The 22232-nt window shown below is 39.5% G+C and overlaps 1 protein-coding gene across 1 annotated transcript in view; it reads right to left on the reverse strand.

The window, feature by feature from the left end:
• The window catches only part of COL7A1 (collagen type VII alpha 1 chain), a 198980-nt gene that overhangs the window by 118584 nt on the left and 58164 nt on the right, over positions 1–22232 (reverse strand). The window contains exons 10-18 of the mRNA XM_089512980.1: positions 21904–22033; positions 14407–14526; positions 12216–12365; positions 8187–8306; positions 6429–6575; positions 4729–4839; positions 3184–3333; positions 616–741; positions 93–239 (exon numbers count right to left, since the gene is read on the reverse strand). Coding sequence (XP_089369106.1) covers positions 93–239; positions 616–741; positions 3184–3333; positions 4729–4839; positions 6429–6575; positions 8187–8306; positions 12216–12365; positions 14407–14526; positions 21904–22033 — 1201 coding nt within the window. The remainder of the gene's footprint in view (positions 1–92; positions 240–615; positions 742–3183; positions 3334–4728; positions 4840–6428; positions 6576–8186; positions 8307–12215; positions 12366–14406; positions 14527–21903; positions 22034–22232) is intronic.

Consider the following 22232-nt stretch of genomic DNA (forward strand, 5'->3'; position numbering starts at 1 on the left):
ATGCATTTCAAAGTTGCCTCTGTGTCGGAGGCAGTTGTAAATAAGTGGCAATAACAATGTCACTAGAATTAGCTTGGCCAGGTGACACTTACGGATTCGGATGTTGAGAGGAACAGCACTGCCCTCACGATTGCCAATGAGAGCTGATACACGCACCACATAGGAGACATCCTCTCTTAGATCAATTAGGTCCTCGGTTGTCTGTGAGCCTGGGATACGCCGAACCTTCTCCGTGCCATCTGTAACACAAACCATAGGAACCATATACGCATGCCCCAGGGTGCATGTATGGTATTCATGCATTTATTTTGCAGGTATCCTATCCTCTTTCTAATCAAGAATTCAATTTTTTAAAAAGGGAACATTTTCAGCTGTTCTACTTGTGCAACTATGGAGTACAGCTAAGTTTAGAAACATCACAGAATATCTAGAACTGACTGATAAACTGTATCTGAGTAGGGCAATTCTTTTTGTTGTCAATGAATGAGGTTTTATTTCCCTGCATGGCTATTTGCTCATCCTTTGAACCCTAAGAACTGAATGCACCTGGGTGTTCAGTTGGCCCACATAATTAAGTTAACCCAACCACTAGCCTTTTCTCCGTTAGATACTCACCCTGGGTATTGCGTAGCACAATCTTATATCCTGTGGCTCCTGGGACACCTGTCCATGTCAATCGGACTCTGTTTCCTGAGGTCTCAAGGATCCTTAAGTCAGAGACACTGCCCACTGATGCCATCTCTGTAAAACAAATTGCAGCTCAAAGATCAATGAGGCCAGTGAGGAGAGCAATGGTGGCAGTCCTGGGGATGCCAGGTAACAGAATCAGCTATACTACAGTGAAAGGGTAGCAACAGCATTCATTACAGATAATTTGATCTGCTTGTGGTACCAGACAGTGCCTGTAAGGTAGCTCATGTGTGGGATCAGCAATCTTCCCCACCATCGCCATTTGCCAAAGATCTGTACCATGTTTGTGTTCATTGGCTATAAATGTTCTTTTTTCCTGGAAAGTATCTCGGGACCAAGCTGCTGATGGCTCATGGCCTGCCCTGCCCCATGGACACCACTTAGAGCAGGCCTGCACAACATACAGCCTGGGAGTTGCATGCGGCCCACCAAGGGATTTTGGGTGGCTCGCAAGGATGTGAAACAACTTCAAGGCTCCTCCACAGCCTGGCCTCCTCCTGAGGAGAGGGTCATGCAGAGGAAGAGGAGGAAGGATGAATGCTCACCCTGCAAGGCTCCTCCGCCAGGCAAAGGGAAGGAGGAGGAGGAGGACACTTGCCTTGCAGGGCTCCTCCACTGTTCAGCTTTCTCCCAAGGAGAAGGCTGGGTCGAGGAAGGGAAGGATGGGCAAATGCTTTGCCTTGCAAGGCTTCTCCACTGCCCTGCTTTGTCCTGAGGAGAAAACCAGGTGGCGGTGGAGTAGGAGGGGGATGGGCGAACACCCAGCCTGCAAGGCTCCTCCACTGCTTGGGTGGGAGGGGGATGGGTTGACTTGTGGCATATCACTGAGGGGGAGGGCTCCCCTTCTCTAGCTGAAAAGGCTAGTGCTATACAAAGACTCTTAGTCATGAGGATAAGATAGATGTAGATGAAGTGTTGAAGTGGTACAGCTTCTACTACAGTTGGCATAAAACTATGGTTTGAGCTACAAATTTCTGAGCACTGACCATAAAATAGTCCTGGGTGAGATGTAATGAATGTTGTCTGGTTTAGGCGGCCTGGGATTGCGTCTGTTTTAATACCAAGAGCTAGTACTCCTCATGAATGTAATACGTCTTCAGCCGAAATTAGTGCTTCTATTGGTACGACCATTCGGTTATCAACCTCTAAAAGTCAGAATATTCCTGGATTTAGGTCTGAAGTTGGTGTTATGCATGAATCGAATGTAAGGTCTTCATAGTCTGTGTATTCATAGCTTCAGTACCACTGGTGACTGAGTGTTTTAACTGTTAGGTGAGGGTTATTGATTTCATCTATTAGGTAGAGAATTCGTAGTGATGGGAGGGCAATTAGTACTAAAATAATTGCTGGTAGAATTGTTCAGATTATTTCTACTTCTTGTGCATCCATTGTATTAGTGTGGGTAAGGTTAGTAGTTATTATTAGTGTAATCGTGTACAATACCAGGGCACTAATTAAAAATAGGATTATAAGGGCATGGTCGTGGAAGTGTAATAGTTCTTCTATAATTGGAGAAGCTGCATCTTGAAAACCAAGCTTCCTTTACAGACTGAAAGTCATTTTAATACTTTAGGAACATAAAATGTATTGTTTATCACTTGGCTTGGACAAAAGTATCATATTTGACAAATTAAAAGTAGTTTATCCAGAAAATAATTTCAAATTAATTTACTTCTTAAAATGTTATAAATGAAGCTATAACATCTGGAACGGTAAGGTTCACTTGTACTATATGAAACCTCTTTGTTTTGCCAGTTTATGAGAAGCAAACAAACAAAAAAGTAAAGAAGAAACCATCAATGCTAGCAAAACAAAGAAAATTATTTTGGCTTCTCTAGTCTGAAGAACTAGTCTGAAGTGCCAAGCAGATATAACACACTCTTTCTTACACATGCACACGCACACAGACAGAGAGAGAGAGAGAGAGAGGGAGGGAGGGAGGGGGGGAGAAGGAACTAAGGCCCCATACAGACAGGCCAAAATAAAGCTGCTTTGGGTCACTTTGAAGGTATTCTGTTTCAATGATGCATGTGTCCTAAGAGTCTGGAAGCTGCTCCAAAGCTGTGCTCCAGTCCTTAGGACTGGATCGTGGCTTTGTTGTGGCTTATGGATTCTTAGGACGTATGCAACATTGAAATAGCATATCTCCAAAGTGATTCGAAGCAGTTTTATTTTGACCTGTCTGTATGGGGCCTAAGACCAGAAATTGTGATGATGGGAGATAATGTACACAGTTTTAGACAAGGGTCTACTTGCTGCTTAGTTTGTAGAAAAAATGTAGGGAAAGTAAATATAATAACCAACTTGTCTTAAATATTTTATTCATCATTCTGAAAGAAAATATTGCAAAATCCATTTTTTCAATATTTCCAGGAACTTCAGAGGAAAAAACAAGAAGAAACTGTTTCTTTTCTAATTTGTCCAGTCCCCTACCCTACCCAGCTCTTCACATTTCTAGCGGCAAACAGTACTAAGCATTAATTTTTTACTCACCCGTCTGTGAGATGGTAACTGGTGTGGCCACTTCCTTGCCATCATACAAAGTGTAGAGGGTGATATAATATTCAGTGCCTGGTTGCAGGCCTGTCAAAGTATAACTGTTCTCATTGGTAGGCAGGGAGACAGTCTTGGGGGGTTCCACACCTGAAGTTCACCACAAGGGGGAAAGCAACAATGAGGGATGCTCAAGATATTTGACTACTGGCTGCATATGCTCTGCACTGCAGAAATAATGCAGTTTTGCACTGCTTTAACTGCCAAGTGTCCATTTTATGGGATCGTAGGATTTGTAGTTTGTTGTGGCATGAAAGTTGTCTGATAAAGGAGATTATCACACGTGAAATTTGTGCTGGGATAAATGCAGGTTGTAACCATCTGGAACGGATCTTATCACGCTGCCCAGTGCCCAGGCAATAGACAGCCTGTGTCCAACCTGGGTTTCTTTGGTGGCTTTTCAAGACTAAGAAAATGTGATAATCTCCAACAAAGGCTAAATATCTCACAAAACTACAAATCTCAGAGCCATGACAGTTAAAGTGATGTCAAACTGCATTACTTTTGTAGTGTGGACTTATCCATTATGAATTCAAAGACAAGAAAAGCTGTTTCCACCTTTGGTACTAATATACAGATTAGAATTTAGTTATGCATCAATTTTCACTCTCCCTTAATGTTCTAACAGAGGTCTTGGCTCACAGATTACCCAAAAATGAGATAAAATAAATTTAGAAATGTGCATTAAAAAAACCTCATATATTTAGAATACCTATTTATTAAAATGTAAATTTTCATGCAGGTTAATGCAGAAACAAGCCAGACTAAATTATGAGTGAACACATGTGGAAGTAACATAAACAGTGTGATTCAGCCTTTATTAGTCAACAGGTCAGCCCACACCCAATTTGCCCACTTCTGGTTCTTTATCAGATCCTCTGACAGCAAGCTCTCCAGATGTCTTCCTTTAAGTTTTATCCTATAGAGCATACGAGGACTGAGTGCCCACAGAAACCTTCTAGGAAGACCACATCCCAGGAAAAAGACAAACTACAAACGGTTGGGAAAAGAAAAGAGAGGTTCCTCCTTTGATGTTTGCAGCAGTAAGTTTTTTACAACCATCTACAGTCATTCCCTTCAACCCTCTTCCACTTAAGGGGGAAAAAAACAATTTTTTGGGCTTCCAACATCCAGACTCCTCCAGCTAGAATCACATTGCTGGTTGGAGGCTTCTGGGAACTGTAGTCCCCCCCAAAAGTAATATTTCTAAATTCTGCTTCCACTCATTGCAGAAATCTGACCAACCTTTGTTGTTAATTGCCATCATCAATTTCAACTTAAAGCAGTCTAATGTTGTCAACAGCCCTGCTCAGGTTATGCCAGCTCAAAACCATGGTTTCCTTGATTGAGTCTGTCCACCTGTAATGTGGTCTGAGTCATGTCTTTTCTAGTGTGTCATATCTTCTCATAATATGACCAAAGTATGACAATCTCAGTTCTGTCATCTTGGCTTCTATGAGAGTTCAAATGAGTTTAACAGCCTACCTGTTGCTTTTCTCCACTCCAGCCGATATCCCCGGGCATTAGGGATGATATTCCAAGCCACCTGAATTGATGTTGGGTCAACACTGACTGTCCTCAAAATCTGGATTATTTCTACACAAAGTAGAGACAGGGGATCAGCAAAATTGTAATTCACAGAAAAGACTTTGACAACCATTCATAAATTACTTCATCTTCTAAATACACTTCAGAACTGAGCCTGTTGGAGATCATTTATGGGAGTAAAAGGAGATTAGTGCATTGGCTTTAAAGCACCTTATCTCTGATGGGATAAAAGCGCATTTAATTTTCAAAACAGGTGTTATCGCATTCACCTATGCCAGGGCGAATGCAACCCTTATACAGTCTGGATGCCACCTGGGTTTATCCTGTGCCTTTTCAAAAATTGGAAAATCCCATTCTTCAAAAGGCGCAGGATAACCCTGGATGGCATCCAGGCTGTATACAGGCTGCAGTTGCCCCAGCACAGGTGAATACAATAACACCCGTTTTGAAAATTAAATGCACCTTTATCTCATCGGAGAGAAGGCGCTTTAAAGCCAAAGTGCTAATCTCTAAAGATAGCTACTCAATATCCAATTTTACTATTACAGCAGATACTACTGCTCCTTATTAACATTGTTTTCTATTTTGCATTTACCTTCCTCTATTGAACACAGTTGTGGGGGGATGAGCTAGCATTTGGACATTATTATTATTATTATTATTATTATTATTATTATTATTATTAACCTTTATTTATGAAGCGCTGTAAAATGACACAGCGCTGTACATGCAATCTTTTTAGTTAGACGGTTCCCTGCCCTCGGGCTTACAATCTAAAAAGACATGACACAGAAGGAGAAGGGAGTGGTGGAGGGAAAGGGTAAGAGGTCCAGCAGTTCCTCTCTACCTCCGAGGCCTGGACCAAGGCAGATGGACTGGAGGGAGGGCTTGGCTTCAAAATGGAAGGTTAATCTTCATCCAGGGAAAATACATACTCTCAAGTAGGATAATACATATACAATACATAGCAATACAGGAAATGGTTCGATAAACAGGCAACAAAAGAACATCACATAGTAAGCGACAATTATGCAATGCCTGGGAAGGCTTCTCTGAACAGGATGGTTTTCAACTCCATTTTGAAGCTAGTTAAAGAAGTAATGGCTCTTGCTTGTGGAGGAAGAAGGTTCCAGGAGTGAGGGGCAGCAAGTGAAAAGGGGCGAATCCAGGATGGGGCAGAGGAAATCCTGGGCTGGGACAGCAGACCTTGACTACCAGAACGGAGGGCCCTGGTGGGAAGGTGAGGAGAAAGAAGGTCTGATAAGTAAGGAGGGGCCAGTCCATGGAGGGCTTTGAATGTCGACAGCAGGAGCTTATACTGAATGCAGAAAGGAAGAGGGAGCCAGTGAAGGGATGCCAACACAGGAGAGATGTGGTCAGAGCGGTGGGTGAAAGTGATAATGCGTGCAGCTGAAACAGAACTGTGACCTGAACACATATATCAAATTTCATTCTTGTAAGAATTTCATTGTTATATCTACAAAGTTATAATACTGTAAAGCTGATTACAAATGGAATGTTTAATTCACGGATAGTCTCACTTTGCCCAGTTAATACTACTAATGCTACTAGTACCACTGCTACTGATAATACTACTGCTGCTGCTAACAACACAAATAACTCCCCTGTGCGCATACCAGTTCTCCTTCTAATGGATGCCTTGGGCCCTTCCACTTGGCCATAGACTGGAGCAACAGTCACGAGGTAATCAGTGTTGGGCTGCAGGCCAGTCAATAAATAAGAATTCTTGCTGGGATCCACATCAGCTGTCTGAATATCCTGACCTAAGAAAAGACCAAATGCATAAAACTTGGTAGCAGTGATGCTTATTATAGACAAAGATACTGTATGTTCACTATGGGACTTTCCCATGGATGTATTATAATGGCCTGTATACTTCATAAACCTGGATTAGAGAGAAAAATACAAGGTTGTCTATTAAGATAAGCTTGATAAGGACATGCTCTAGCTCTAGTCAGCCATTATGCTTAAAGAGAGCACAAGAACAACAGCAACAAGAGCAAGGCTAGCTCCACACTCAGTGCTCCCCTTCCTGCCGTCTAATTCCCTATCCTTCAACTGTTTTTTTGGAGGCCTGAATTATGTTTATACCCATAAGCACTTAAAAGTGAACAAAATCTTTTGTGTGGTCAGTAATAATGTAAAGAATAATAATCAATTTGCAAGAAGAGGAAAGAAGTCAGAAGTAGTGTAGTGTAGTGTAGAATAGTAATCATGAAGAATAGAAAGAAATGACAGATTAGAAGGAAAAGTTAGTGAAATAAATAGAAAAAAAAGAGTGAGTTCAGTAATCACAAATCACAAACACAAGAAGGGAATGATGATATTAAAGATCACATACTGGTATATAATCATAATAATACAAATGTTGAGACAAAATAATGACAAAATATAAACAACCAAAGGGGGGGGGGATGTGTCTCACCCTGTATATTTTATTTCATATTGTATATAACCCTGTTTATAATTATTTTCAACTGATATTACTATTTCATCTTTTGATTGTTTATAGATGTTTGATGCACAATAAAAATAAATATAATAAAATATACTACATAATCTTCATATCTAACTTTAGCACTGTAATTATTTTTGATGGATGCTAAGTATGCAGGTTTATCCTGAGTCTATGTTCTCATTGAGGAACTGGCTTTGTCCAGTCACCTCTATACACCTGGGTCAAATAATTTGGGTAGCCAAACATGAATTCAAAACCTTGTCTCTCAAATTCCTCTTTTTGCCATACCCACCAGGAAAAAGCTTCAAACATACATTAAAGAATTCCCTTTTCCTTTTGTGATGACTAAAGCTCAGATATCTCACAAATTATCTAGTGTTCATAATTTGGAAAGTAAAAATACTATTGAATATTCTGAAGATACCAGGACACTGAGCATGTGACAAATACAGTCAGGCCTCAGTATCTGCAGGGGGATCTGTTCCAGACCCCCTTGTGGATACCAAAATCTGTAGATGCTCGTTCCATTGTCCCCAGTGGCAGCACGTGCATGCCGCCACACTGCCATTAAGGACAGCTTCTGTTGTGCCCAATAGTGGTGTAGCCACATTAGGGACACAGGACTTAATGGCTGCACAGTCATTGTACACACCACCACAGGACAATGGGGGGCTGTCTCTAATGGCAGTGCGGCCACATGCACATGTTGCCATTGGGGACAACGCAGGTTTGCCATTTGAGGATGCTTGGATCTCCAGATGGCACGTCCATGGATACCAAGGACCAATTGTATACCTATGTAGTGCTATGGGCCAGCCAAGTCACCTATATGATCATATTGACCAAACTCATCATACTTGCTCTATCATCTTGACACTAGATCCTAGGAAGAAAACAGAGCAGTGAACAGACCTACCTGAGAGGAGTCCCCAAGTAATACGATATGCTGTTGCTCCACTCACACCCCGCCAGGTCACCAGCATGCCCTGGGAGGAGATGTTCTGGGCAGACAGTTGTTGCACTCCTGACAGACTCACTGAGGACAGAAAGGTCAAAGCCAAATCAATAAATGATATTAGGGTAATACTCCACATCCATAATGTGCCCATTGTTCATTAATCCAATACTGCAGATGCTTCTGAGCCACACACTCACAGGGATCAAAACATGTAAGTAATAAGCTTAAAATGAATGAAGAACATTATTTCAAGCACAGTTGTTGTGTACCTTCAAACTGTTTTGGACCTACGGCGACCCTAAGGTGACCCTATCACAGGGTTTTCCTAGAAAAATTTGTTACAGGGTTTTTTCCATTGCCTTCTTTTGATGATGTGAGAATGTGACTTGTTCAATATCATCCAGTGGCTTTCCATTGGCTGAGTGAGGATTCAAACTCTGATCTCCAGAGTTGTAGTCCAATGCTAGGTTTGTCTAGGTTTGGGGGCAAACAACTCAAGAGATTGCCATGGGCAGTGAGCTTGAGGAGCATATTTGGTTTTGGGTTACCTCTCATGGGCTACCTACTCAGTTCTCCACATCTGAAACCTATAGTGCAAGCCATTCATTTGGCATGGATAAATATATTTTAATAGAGCATAACATGCCAGCTCATAACATTAAATAACAAATTGTGAAAGAAACCACTCCATGCATTATCCACTGACTATGAACCAAGCAATATTCAGTTAACAAGGTATTAATTTACTACTTAGGGTGGCACAAAGGCTTAGCAAGGTCAGGAAGCTTGATTGGTTTGGTTGCCAATCAAGTTTCATGTGAGTTAAAAGTATCAAAAGGTCTGGGATGTCCAAGAAGCAGAGGTGTATACTGCCTTTGTTCTCTAGTTCTTACCCGTTCCTACTTGGGTGCATGAAGAAGATCCTGTAAAGGCTAACCCCAAAAGGATCAGACTTCTGCTTCCCTAACCATGGAAAACCCTGAGAACAGAATGTCAGCTTCTGTGTTACATGGCAAAAGACCATTGTAGGTAGAGGCAACCGGGTTTTTTGTTATGTTCCTCCTAGCTGGTTGTCAATTCAAAGTGTTTTTAAATGAAGCTTGCTTCTTGTAACTCTGCAAATGCTAATGCTACTATCTGGAGTAAGATGCTCAAAGCTGTATGCTACCTGAAAAAGCCCACCTAATTTAACACTTTCCATTTTAGAATTAAAACTTGATTTCAATACCTCTGTATAGCATTACACTTTGTGGTGCTGTCAGCTACTTGGTACTCATGGTATGTGCTTCCCCAGGAAGAGGGAAAGGAAAAGTGGATTTGGCTTCAGTTTACCCATCTCTCCATTTTCCACTTGAGAAAAGGGAGGTGTGAGTGCCAGGAAGCATGTGGGTAATGTGTGGGATCAAAAGTTCCTAGTGAGCTAGCCTTCCTTTCCTTTCTCATCAGTTCAGAGCAGAGGACAAAACAGCTAAGAGACAAGAACAAATCATATGTGCAGATTGTGCAGAAAAGATGTGAAATAGTCTACAAAAGTGATACAAACATTAGGTACCCAGAGATTGTATAAAGGAAAGAGGGTACTAGGGATGCTTCTCAATTTGGCTGCCTTTTAGACCAGGCCTGATCTTGTATCTGACACTGATGAATGAAGTTGATGGAGGAGTGTGTTTCAAGACACCCAAATAACTGAACAAATAATAGAAACACAGAGTTGGAAGAGACCTCAAAAATTATTAGTCTACAACTGAAATTGCCATGTTTTTGCAGATGGCTTGAATGAACTTCCACCAAAATATCTTACCACCCCATTTTAGGTACCATCTGATTTGGTGTAGCAAAACACTAGAAATCTTCCAATCCCCTCTGAATATGGACATCCTGATATCTCAGAACACCATTCTAAAGAAATTAGTAATGGGGGGGGGGGGGGGGGGGAGGATAACCTTTCAGTTTTGATTCTCTAAGGTAGAGGTGGGAAACTGTTGAGGGTCTGGGGTCCACACCTGTTCTGTTTTCACTCTCTTCAGATCTTTGTTGCTTTTGAAAAATAAATCTATTTCAGGTCTAATAAGGTGAAGGGTGAATAGCCTTTAAATGGTGAACTGGGCCTCCTAAAGGATTTTTGTGGGTACAATTAACTATTTTTGGGACAAAAAATTATAGGGGACATGGGTGATGGGGGCCTTGGGCCTGGACGGTTGCATGCCATCAAGGAAGGCCATATACAGATCTCACAATCCACAACTCTAATCTAAGGCAGTCGTTTACAACCTTTGGTGCGCCAATGCTCAAAATCTCTGAGCATTAGCCATACTGGCTGGGGCTTCTGTGAACTAAAGTCCAACAACATTTGGAGGGCCAAAGGTTGAAAACCATTGCTGTAAGGGACTGATCAAATCAAAGATTATTCCTTTATTTTATTTTTACTTAATAGCTCCTTTCCATATTGTTTGTTGGAAGTGTATCTGCTTGTATTTAGACATCAGTTAAATATAGGTTACTTAAATTTCTTGTTATTTGCCAGTTTAAACTAACAAAGTAATTTATGTCATTTCTTATTTTTAGTAAGATTTTAAATCCTATTTTTGTTCATTTGATATTTTCTTGTACTCTTTACTTGTTGCACAACAGTCACCATAAGTAGTTTTAAATAGAAAAGTATGATGACAAAAGTCAAAGATCACATATCATATAAATATTCATATTAACTGGAAAACAAAACAAACTCAACACCATCAGTCATGCCCCATATGAACCATTAGTTCCATGAACTGAAACTACAGTCTTGTGGACTCTTACTTGGAAGTAAAACTCACTAAACTCAGGATGATTTTCTACTGAGTAAAAGTGCATTGAACTGAGCTTCACAGCAATCATGCTATTTTAAGCTAGGATGGGCAACTACAGTTGTCTGGGGCGGGGGTTAAGGGGAGAGAGGAAAATGTCTGCTCCTGCAACCTTCTTGGGGTACACACACTAACAATAGTGCCAAAAACAAAACCCAAAACTTGGAAGTGGCCAGAAGCCCATTTCTGCTTTTTTCCATGTTCAAAAGTATAGGAGAATCTCTGCAACCTATTTAGATGGGTTAAATTGCAGGTGCTAGAGACCCCAAAAAAAGTTTGTTGGGGACTTTGAGGGCAGCAAAAACAGCCTTCTGTAGTCCAGTGCTACACTTTGCCTACCATGGGTAAAGCCAAAGCCAGTGGCCCCTCTAACCCAGTGCTTTGCCTCAAACATTGGCCAGTGGTAGGAGGGAGGAAGCCTGAAAGGCAGTGATAGAACACACAAGCTTCTCTTCATTATTTCCTACAAAATAACATTTAATGTCAGAAAGTATACACTGCCTTCCATTCCCTCACATTAGAAAGTCAACAAATGTTGTCTGTTTCTGCTTATATCAAAATGCAGGAGCTGATTTATTGGACCTTGGTTTATTAAAATTCTATGATTGACTGAAGAACCTTCTTGGTAGGTTACTGTTCAGTCAATACTGTGATACTACCTTAGGAGCTGTTTTCGCCTTAGCTATACCTATGTAAGCCAACTGTGAAATCACAAGGGATAAGCCACTCACTACCAATCCTAGCTCCTTTATGGGCTGCAAAAAGCTTTTGCTGTCAAATGACACCCACTGCCCTATAGCAGTGTTTAAATGGAATTGGAGGCCAGTTCCTCCAATGAAACTTTACATCACACTTACTTAGTCTTCATACTGCATATAATTTACTATATATTGTTAGGGAGGCATATGTGTGATGTATGCGACAAATCTTTGAATGACCTTTTCAGGCTTTTATCATTTGAAAAGGGCTCTTAACACTGAAAAGAAGTAAGTGGCTGTCCTTTTGCAGAGTGGCCACAAAAGGTCATTATTCACTCTTCTGGCAATATCTTTGTTAAAATTAGTTGGGTGCAGCCCCTCCTGAGACATAGAAAACTTTCCAAATCGCCAGACTCAGATTATCTTAACTAAATGAGACTTACATGTTCGGCCACTAACCACAGCAGGTGCTACTGTCTGCCGTGGGGAGATGGGATAGAGTGTGATCACATAGTCAGTGTTCGGGCGAAGGTTGCTGAGCAAGAATGATGTAGCTCTGGGTCCAAGATTCACCTCTTCAGCCTGAGCCTCACCTTGGAGGAGAAAAGAAGAAAATGAATTTCAGGGACAGAACTATGAAGGCCACACGAACCTCCCCACTCCTGCCATATAAGTAAAACTGGTAGTTGTAAAAGATGTGTCTGCAGGAATTTCTGACATTTTCATTTTGCCACCTAATGAACCAAGAGTAGCCAAAAACAGGGGAAAGCCTAAAGACTGATAGATGAGAAGATCCAGAACCTCTAAAGCAGGAAGGAAAAGGCTTCTGGGGTAGGTATTACTTTTTTTGGACAAGAACTCCCAGAATCCCACAGTTAAAAGATTCTGAGAATTGAAGTCAGTGGCCATGAAGGCTGAAGGATTCTGAAAGCTGGAATCCAGAAAAAATAAACTTTTCTGTCTTAAAGCAAAGCAACCACACTGTTCTGAGTGGAACATACAGCATCTTGAATCCACTACATATGACAAGTGATCACAACTGCAGGAAATTCTTGCTCTCCAGCTGTAGCAATAGCAACAGCATGTACATTTCTATACCGCTCATCAGTGAACTCAGCACTCTCTAAGTGGTTTAGAATCTGTAAGCTAACTGCCTCCAACAAGCTGGGTACTCATTTTACCAACCTACAAAAGGATGGAAGGCTCAGCCAACCTTAGAACCCCTGGGCTCAAACTCACAATGTTGTGGCTGCAGTGCTGGCATTTAACTACTGCGCCAACAGGGCTCCTTTATTTAATTATTTAACCACACAACACTCTTACAGTGCTGCTATGCCGCTTTTATTGTTCTGGCTGCCTCCTGCAGCATTTTGGGGTTTATAGTTCAGTGAGGCCTAAGGGCTCTCTGGCTGAGAATTCTAAATGCCTCTGCCTAAAATTGAAATCCCAAAATGCAGCAGGAGGCAGGCAGAGCAGTAAAAATGGAATAGCAGCACGATAAGAGTGTAGTGCAGTAACTCAAATCAAATCTTACCCACAAACCAGTATACAGTTGAATACTGTACATCTGGAGGGAACCAGGTAGGGAAAGGATACTATAAATGTGCTTGCTAAGAAAAGCTTTGTCAGAAAAGAACAGGTGTACCCTGTATAATTGTACAATGATTGTACAAAGATTACCAGATAACCTTTATTCTAATAGCAGACTCTCTTAACATTTCATAGAATGCAGATCCCAGCTTCATGATATAACAACAAACACTTTATTTGGTGGGCCTGTTAAAGTCTATGTGGTCTTTCAACAATTTCCCAGGGGAACCTGTATCCGGTGTTAGAACTCAGTCAATGAGTATATGAACAACCAAGTTAGAGGTATTTGGCTTTGTAGATCGATGGTGGGTATTCAAACTCCGCATGCCACTTTGACCAGGGTGTGTATGTGTAAGAGACTGTATATGTTTTTCTGCACATTGTTAGCAGTGTTAGAGGAGGCCACTGCAAGTCCATCCTTTTCACTGTGAATCATTGCATTTCTTCCATTTGCCCATGTAGATCTCTTCCGGAAACGCAGCACGGTGTATATCTGAGACCAAAGAAGCCTTTGTTTTTGGATCCCTTCACAGTAAGAGGTTAAATGACTGCAAGCAAGAACTGTAGCCCATTTAATTTACTCTCAAAATGAGTGCCAAGGCAACTGGCTAACACTGGTAGGCAAACATGACAGTAGACATAGGCTTTCCTGTGGCCAATACTGCAATCTTTTGAACCATGCAGAGCAAGCACCAGACAATGCAGTGGTTGGTTCTGCTGAGCTCAGCAGCCTTTTGGTGCCCACAGGGCCAGCATTCTCTGCTAGGGAAATAGATTGCTTTGGCAGCAGGTGTGGCAAGGCAGTGGGTGAGGTTCTGGGACAGCTGCCAGGGCTACAAGCACTGGGATGGCTGCAGGCTGGGGAGAGGCAGCTCCAGGTGCAGCTTCCAAACAGGCACAGCACAGGAAATGGCATGGGAGTCTTAAAAGCTCACCTGTTTGACAACAGGACTCATTTATTTGAGGAGGGTAGGGGGCCGAACCCTTTCCCATGCCCAGCATTTTCTGATCCTAAAGTTCTATCTTCACTAACCCTTCACTAACCTCTGGCTGCGTAAGTGAGTCTGTAGCCCTGTATGGCACCCAGATCAGCTGTCCAGGAGAGTCGAAGGAAGGATGGTCCTGCTTCTAACACCCGAAAATTTGTCACTCCAGAGAGGGTCTCTGTAAAAAGAAAATAGAAATGGAAAGAAAAACAGAGGGGAGGGTTTAATTGCATCCTACTTATCAAAGTCACTATCATTTAGATTATCTAAGACTGCTTCAGATTACTCCAGAGTGCTGAAAGAAGATCAAAATAGGTAACAAGATTTAAGAATAGGAATGAGATTCTAAGGAATGATATGCTGCAGAAGGAAATATTTTTTAGTGTTGCATGGGTGCTGCATTCTGAATTTCAGATCAGTTTTGCAGACCAGTGATCTTCAACTTTTTGTAAACTAGAATTCTTCTTTAATCCCAAACTGCAACAGTGGAACTCATGTTTAACCTGCTTGCACACTAGTGTAAACCCATTTTTCTGCTACTTTTTCTCTGCACCTATCTCTTCCTTTTCTCCATCCCCTCCTCACATCTTTTTCCTCCTCTTAAAAATGCTAAGGAGAAGCTGAGCAGAGGCTATTTATTTATTGGATGTACATATTGCTCATCCGGTAAATGTCCTTGGGGCACTTAACAATTATAACTATCAAAAAGAGTTTACACTTTCACTGCACATATAATCAGGAGGTCTGCCAGGCATTTCACCTCCCAAATGTTTTGGCTCACAACTCCCAGCAGCCTCAGAAAATATGTCCAATGGTGAGGTATTATGGGAGCTGAAGTCCAACACATTTGCAAAGCCAAAGGTTTCCCAGCCTTGGATAAACCCAACACATTGCACAGCCATGATTTACCATTGTTTCCTCCTTATCCATCCAGCCTTTAGGGTGAGCACAAACAGTTATGCCTGCTGGAATTTTATAAGTTCTTTGGTATTGTTTTCCTTTGCTATGTCTTTACCTCCTTTCTTACATGCACTAAGTTTTACCCTTGACCTATCTGTGGATGACATCAAAATGCACAATTTTGGCCCCAAAACCTACCCTCGACTTACACATGAGGTTGCCTTATAATAAAATATATAAGGTAAAATAACTAAACACAACCTAACAGACGCAACATAATTTAACATTCAATGTTCAAAAGAATGTGTATGGGAATCAGAAAAGTGAAGTAAAAGCAGATTTGGTTTGCAATGCTATACCAATAATTTGGGAGTAGTTCTCATTGAACACAGGAAGAATTATTTTTTGGTAGACATTACATTCAGCAGCCTCTTCAGAAACTTTGGGCTACTTCTCCCATCACTTTTGACTATAAGCCATCCTGGTAGAGAATCTTCTAGTGAACCAAATTGCAGAAGTCCTCATTGTAAGACTACAGTTTCAACTACTTCTTTTCAAGGTTCAGGAAAATGAAAATATCCTAACCTGTCATCAAAAGGCAGAACCTAAAAATGTTCCTCTTTTTTGGACTACAGGTCCTAGAGTCCCACTGGTTATATTGGCTGAGGAATTCTGGGAGCTGTAGTCAAAACAGGTTAACATTTCCAAGCTTTGTCAAAGAAACGCAAAGATATGCCACAGGCCAAAATGCTCTCCTACCTGTCTAACTTCAAAAAGTGAGGAAAACCAACAAAAGGCATGTGATGATGATCTCAATGCACACATAAGGTCTATGACAGAAAAGGCAATTCTTTAGGTACCAGGTCCTAACACGTACAGAACTATGCAGAACAGTACCAACCAGCACTCCAAATGTGTTTGGAAACAGACTAGTAGTAGCAGTGTTGCTGTTTCAAAACAGGTAAGATGGGTTTATTTTGGCCAATAGCCATTAGTAGCTGAGCAGCTGTAATCTGAACTACCAGACCTGAGGGGAAATCTTTTTGGAGGATGTGATATATATATTATAATAAGTAAACAAATAAATTTAAATAACTAGCATTACAAAGAAATCTAACAAGGCAGGCCTGACAGTTTACATACAAGGTTTCTTCCATGTGGATAGTTGTGGTTGGTCAGGCCATCACTGTCTAAGAGGTCATGCACTTGGTATTACTTGCCTTAGCCAACAAAAGAGCTGCATGCCACAAGGCCTCTCACAATTGACCTGCATCACCAAAGAGCAATAACAGTCAGCTTCTCATTAGTGTAGATGCCTACATCAAAAACAGTGACAACCTGCATCCACCTCTGCTCTGATGCAGCATAATGAAAAAGCCATTTATCTTTCACTGACTAGAGTATCCTTACATATAAAGCCCTTTCATATTAGGAAAAATACAACATCCATATAAAGATTACTGCATATGACAGTCCTCTGGTTTGTCTTTGGCACAAAGGGAAAGCAGGACTATTCACACCATTCTTCTCCACCTGGGCATGCTTCAGATGTACTGGACTACAATGTCATCCTCCCAACCATCATTCCTGGCTAGTGTGGCATTTGCTCACATTGTCTGTGCATGATGGTATCTGTAGTCTAAACATCAGTAGTATACCATGTCAGGGAAGGCTAAAACAGGCTCTTGTGAGGAGTCACCAGATAAAGGCATATCAAGTAGTCTCAAATAAGTCAAAGGGCACTGTGGTATATCTAACACGGGAAAGAATGTGTGACAGGATAATTGAAGCTAGTTTTGGAAGGGTCTTAAAGGTTAATGATCAAGTTATAAAGATTTTCAAGGATGTTCCTGCTATCGTATTGAGACGGAGAAGAGATTATCACTTCCTCACTAGATTACTACAAGAAAAAAATATTAGATTCAGATGGGAAACAGTAGAAGGAGTAACAGTATACTGGAAAGACAAAACCTACAAAATCAACTCAATAGATAAAGCAAAGAAACTGTTAGAGACTATTCAGAAATCGGGAAACTCTAAAGAAGAGGACGGGAAGAATAGTGAGAAAGAGAAAAAGCAAAAGAAAACTGGGAAAAAGAAGAATCACGTGGAAGAAGTTAAAGATCCTGGAGTAGGTACAGAAGAGAAAGAGTCAGAAGAGAAAGAAATAGAAGAAGAGATACTGTTGGGAGCGACAGGAGGTTTAAATATAGAAGAAGAAGAACTGTTAGAAGGTCTAGAGGAAGTAGGAATCAATAAATTCTGGGACCCAAAAGCGGGATACATCTCTCAATTAACTTACATTGGATAGGATATCATAAAGAATTTGACTGTGTGTTTGATAATAAAACATGACAAGATTTATATCTTGGAATGTGAGAGGAATGAACTCCCCATATAAAAGGAAGCAGATCTTTCACCTCTTGGAAAAAGAAAAATGTGATATTGTAGGAGTACAAGAAACGCACATTAGGGGAAAAGATGAAAAATATTTAAAGAATGCAAAATTAGGGCAATTATTCACTGCAGCTAGGAATAAGAAAAAAAGCGGGGTGGCTATATATGTTAAACCGCACATTGCAGCTAAAGAAGTGTTTAAAGATGAAAATGGCAGATATATAATGGTTGAAGTTAATTTAGAAGGGAAGAAATTGTTGGTAATCAATGTGTATGGCCCACAAGGAAATAAAGCAAAATTCTTTAAAACCTTTTTTGAGAAAGTATATCAAACGAACTATGATAATCTAATAATAATGGGGGATTGGAATGCGGTGATTGACCCCTTAATTGATAGAGGATCATCACAGAAGAAAATATCTAAGGATCAAGGTAAACTCCTGCAATCTTTTTTTCACTTTATGGAAACACTTTCATTAACTGATCCTTGGAGAACATCTAATCCTCAGTCTAAAGGATTCACATATTATTCTGACCGTCACAAATCGGTCTCCAGAATCGATTTCTTTCTAATCTCCTCTCCATTATTCAAAGATATAATTGAAGCAGAAATCTTGCCAAAGAAAATCTCAGACCACAACCCGGTAGTCCTAAAATTGAGAAAGGAGGAAAAAAAACAAGAACCTGGAAACTTAATGAATATCTGTTAAACAATGATGTAATACTTAAACAAGCAAAAGATAAACTCAACTTCTTTAAAGAAGAAAATATGGATAAAGGGACAGACATCATACAAGTATGGGAAGCTTCCAAAGCGGTCATGAGAGGGTTTTTTATTCAAAAAAGCATAGAGCAGAATAAAAAAAGAAATCAGAAAATAGAATCTTTAAACAGACAAATTAAAGAAAAAGAGGAAGAACTGAACACACATCATAGCGGTGCTAAAATTGTGAAACAAATCAAGATTTTACAAAATCAATTAAGAGAACTCACTTTGCAAGAAATAGGGAAAAAACTCAGAGCTACTAAACAAAGATATTTCGAATCAGGAAACAAAGTAGGCAAATTATTAGCATATAAATTGAGGAAAGAAAGGGACAAGAGACTGATTGTGGAAATGAAAGATGGGGGGAAACTTATTCACAATGTTAAAAGAATTAAAGAGATCTTCCAAAGCTACTTCCAGAACTTATATCAAGGAGAGAAATTAAGTAAAGAATTATTAAAAGAATGTGAACTCTATATTCAAAAATCTAATTTAAGCAAAATTTCAAGTCACCAGAAAGAGAAACTGAATGCAAATATTACAATGATGGAAATTATAGAATCAATAAAGGCAACAAAATTGGGGAAAATGCCGGGTCCAGATGGATTTACAGCGGTCTATTATAAGAAATTACAAGAAGAACTAACTCCGTTACTATATAATACTTTTAACGCCATCAAGCAGAATGGAGTACCTAACACGTGGAAACATGCTTATATATCTCTTATTTCTAAGCCTAATAAGGATCATTTGGAACCCCAAAATTACAGACCCATTTCGTTATTAAATCAAGATTACAAAATATTTGTTTCAATTTTGGCAAAAAGACTAAAAGGAATATTAAAAACAATAATTAACAAAGATCAATGTGGATTCTTGCCAGATAGACATATAAACCAAAACATTCGTACGATGATTGATGTAATTGAGTATTATGATAAAAACCCCAGTTCAAAAGCAGCAATTCTTTTTCTGGATATGGAGAAAGCGTTCGATTCGATTAACTGGAACTTTATGATAATGGTATTAGAAAAGATGGAGGTAGGATCAAATTTCTTAACATGGATCAAAGAAATATATAAGTCCCAAACCGCTCAAATCATCATAAATGAAGAATTAACGAATGCGTGCAAAATTTCAAAAGGTACTAGACAAGGGTGTCCCCTCTCGCCGTTACTATTTATAACCATAATTGAAATTTTACTGAATAACATTAGAAACAATAAAGAGATAAAGGGACTCAAATGGAAAAAAAATGGAATATAAAATTAGAGGATATGCAGACGATTTGGCGTTGATAGTAGAAGAACCGCTGGGATCTATACAGACAGCCCTCTCAGTCATTCAAGAATTCAGTAAATTTGCGGGCCTAAAATTAAACAGAACAAAATCAAACATCTTGACTCTAAATTTGAAAGAAGCTGACACGGTAAAATTGGAAAGTGTAACAGGATGTCAAATATGTAAAAAAGTGAAATATTTAGGCGTTTTCCTTTCAAAAAAGAATTCAGAACTTTTTGATCTAAATTACTCTAAATTATGGAAGGAGATAAAGGAAGATCTTACAAAATGGGGAAGATTGCATTTATCATTAATGGGTCGAATTGAAACTATAAAAATGGCAGTATTACCAAAACTCTTGTTCCTGTTTCAAAATCTTCCAATAATTCAAAAGGAAAGAGTTTTCAAAATTTGGGAGAAAGAAATTTCGAAATATATTTGGCAAGGGAAAAAGCCTAGAATCAAATGGAAAATTATGAAAGAAGCTAAAGAAAGAGGTGGACTAGGGATTCCAGATTTGAGGTTATATTACTATGCGTGTACTATGATATGGTTAATTCCCTGGATCAGAATATCAGAAAAACAACTGTTAAACTTAGAAGGATTTAACAAATTATATGGATGGCATGGATATCTGTGGTATAAGAGACTTGAGGTGAACCGCCAGTTTGCAGACCACGCCATCAGGAAATCATTAATAAACGTTTGGAAGAAAGTAAAACAATTATTCTACAATCAAATACCCAGTTGGTTGTCACCCCAGGAGGCTTGGAATATAAATCTCCCCTCAGAATCTACCACCCCTCTAAAATACAAAGATTTAATTAAATGGCAGAACAACAGACCTACACTGAAATCTAGTATAGAATTGGTTGAGGAAGGTATTACTTGCCCATGGTTCCCCTATCTGCAACTGAAGGAGAAGTTTTTGGCTGATGAAAAACAATACGGATTTATGATCAAAAATAATGAATTGGATGAAATTATCTCTAAACCAGAGAAAGGTATGATTTCAAAATTGTATAAACTATTTCTTTCTAGAGAGATGGAACAGGAAACTATTAAGGAATGTACAATCAAATGGGCAAGAAATATAGGCCACACCATGAATTTGAATGTATGGGAAAGAGTATGGGGAAGAGATCTCAAAATAACTTTGTCCATGGGCATGAAGGAGAATTTATATAAGATGGTGCATCGCTGGTATTTAACTCCATGCAAACTGGCAAGAATCAAAAAAGGAAAGGAAAGAAGATGTTGGAAATGTATGGCTAACCAAGGAACATTTTATCATATGTGGTGGCTATGTCCCAAAGCAAAAACATTTTGGAGGAAAATACATATGATAATTTCAAAAGTGCTTAAAAGACAAATAAAATTTGAACCAGAACTATTTCTTTTGAATATAGTGGAAAGTAAGGAGGACAGGAAACACTTAAAATTTATCCTCTACTTAGTAACAGCAGCAAGGATGGTCTATGCGCAGAAATGGAAAGATAAAGAAGTTCCCTCCATAGATGATTGGCTTATGAAAAGTCTGGAAATGTTAGAAATGGATAAACTTACTATGTATTTAAGAGGGAAATGGATAGACGACTCTGAAGATGATTGGACCCGGCTTAAAGAATTTTGTAACAAAATTTGGATATGATATCTGGAATTAGCAGCCCTCTATACCTCACAGTAACAATAAATGCAAAAATATCTGTAGGCTTTAAATAACAACAAAAATTTTATTTATATATGCGACCTTTCTTGTTCTCTAAGTATGATTTTCTATATGTTTCAACTATAAACAGTAACTCCAAGTACTATAGTAAGAGATGTAAGAGGTATGATATAACATACCAATAACAAATCACAAACCAATATTAACCAAAGTCGGTAACGACCACTAGTAGTAAGAATGCAATTATAATATTGCTCGAGAAACAAGTCAAGAAAAAACTAATTGTTCAAGGGTGGGAGGGATGGAAGGGAAAAGGGTAAGGGGATTTGGGATGTAATAAAAGGGGAAAAAATCATAAGGTACATAGAAAACACGTTAGTAATTGGAGAAGTATTTATGTTTGATAATGCATCATGATTATGATCTCAATATATAGTTTATGTGATACTAGAATTAACTTTATGTCTTGTATGTATCCTTTTAAAAAAAAATAAAATAAAATAAGTCAAAGGGTGTTATTAAAAATGGGTCTTATTACTCACGAGTACGTCCTCTGCCGGAAACTGATTCTCCAATGATGTTGGTATACTGGGCAATAACTGTGACTTGGTAATCTGTCCCTGCCCTCAAACCACGGAGCACAGTACTCGTTTCACCAGGTCCCAAATTAACCTATTAAAGAGAATGAATAAGATATGTCTTTTCATTCAGTTATTATAACTAATGCACCCACTACAGTTGCACATGGGAACATAGCACCTGTATCCATTTTGCTTCATGTACACAAGAGAAGAAGTAACAACTGGCAGGATGAAATAAGTCTGGGATTTGAGGTTCAAAACTGAAGACAAGGAATTGGGGAAGTTCCATA

The sequence above is a fragment of the Sceloporus occidentalis genome, unplaced genomic scaffold, assembly GCF_023333645.1.
Source record: "Sceloporus occidentalis isolate IW3139 unplaced genomic scaffold, rSceOcc1.0.p SCAF_1, whole genome shotgun sequence".
NCBI lineage: Eukaryota > Metazoa > Chordata > Lepidosauria > Squamata > Phrynosomatidae > Sceloporus > Sceloporus occidentalis.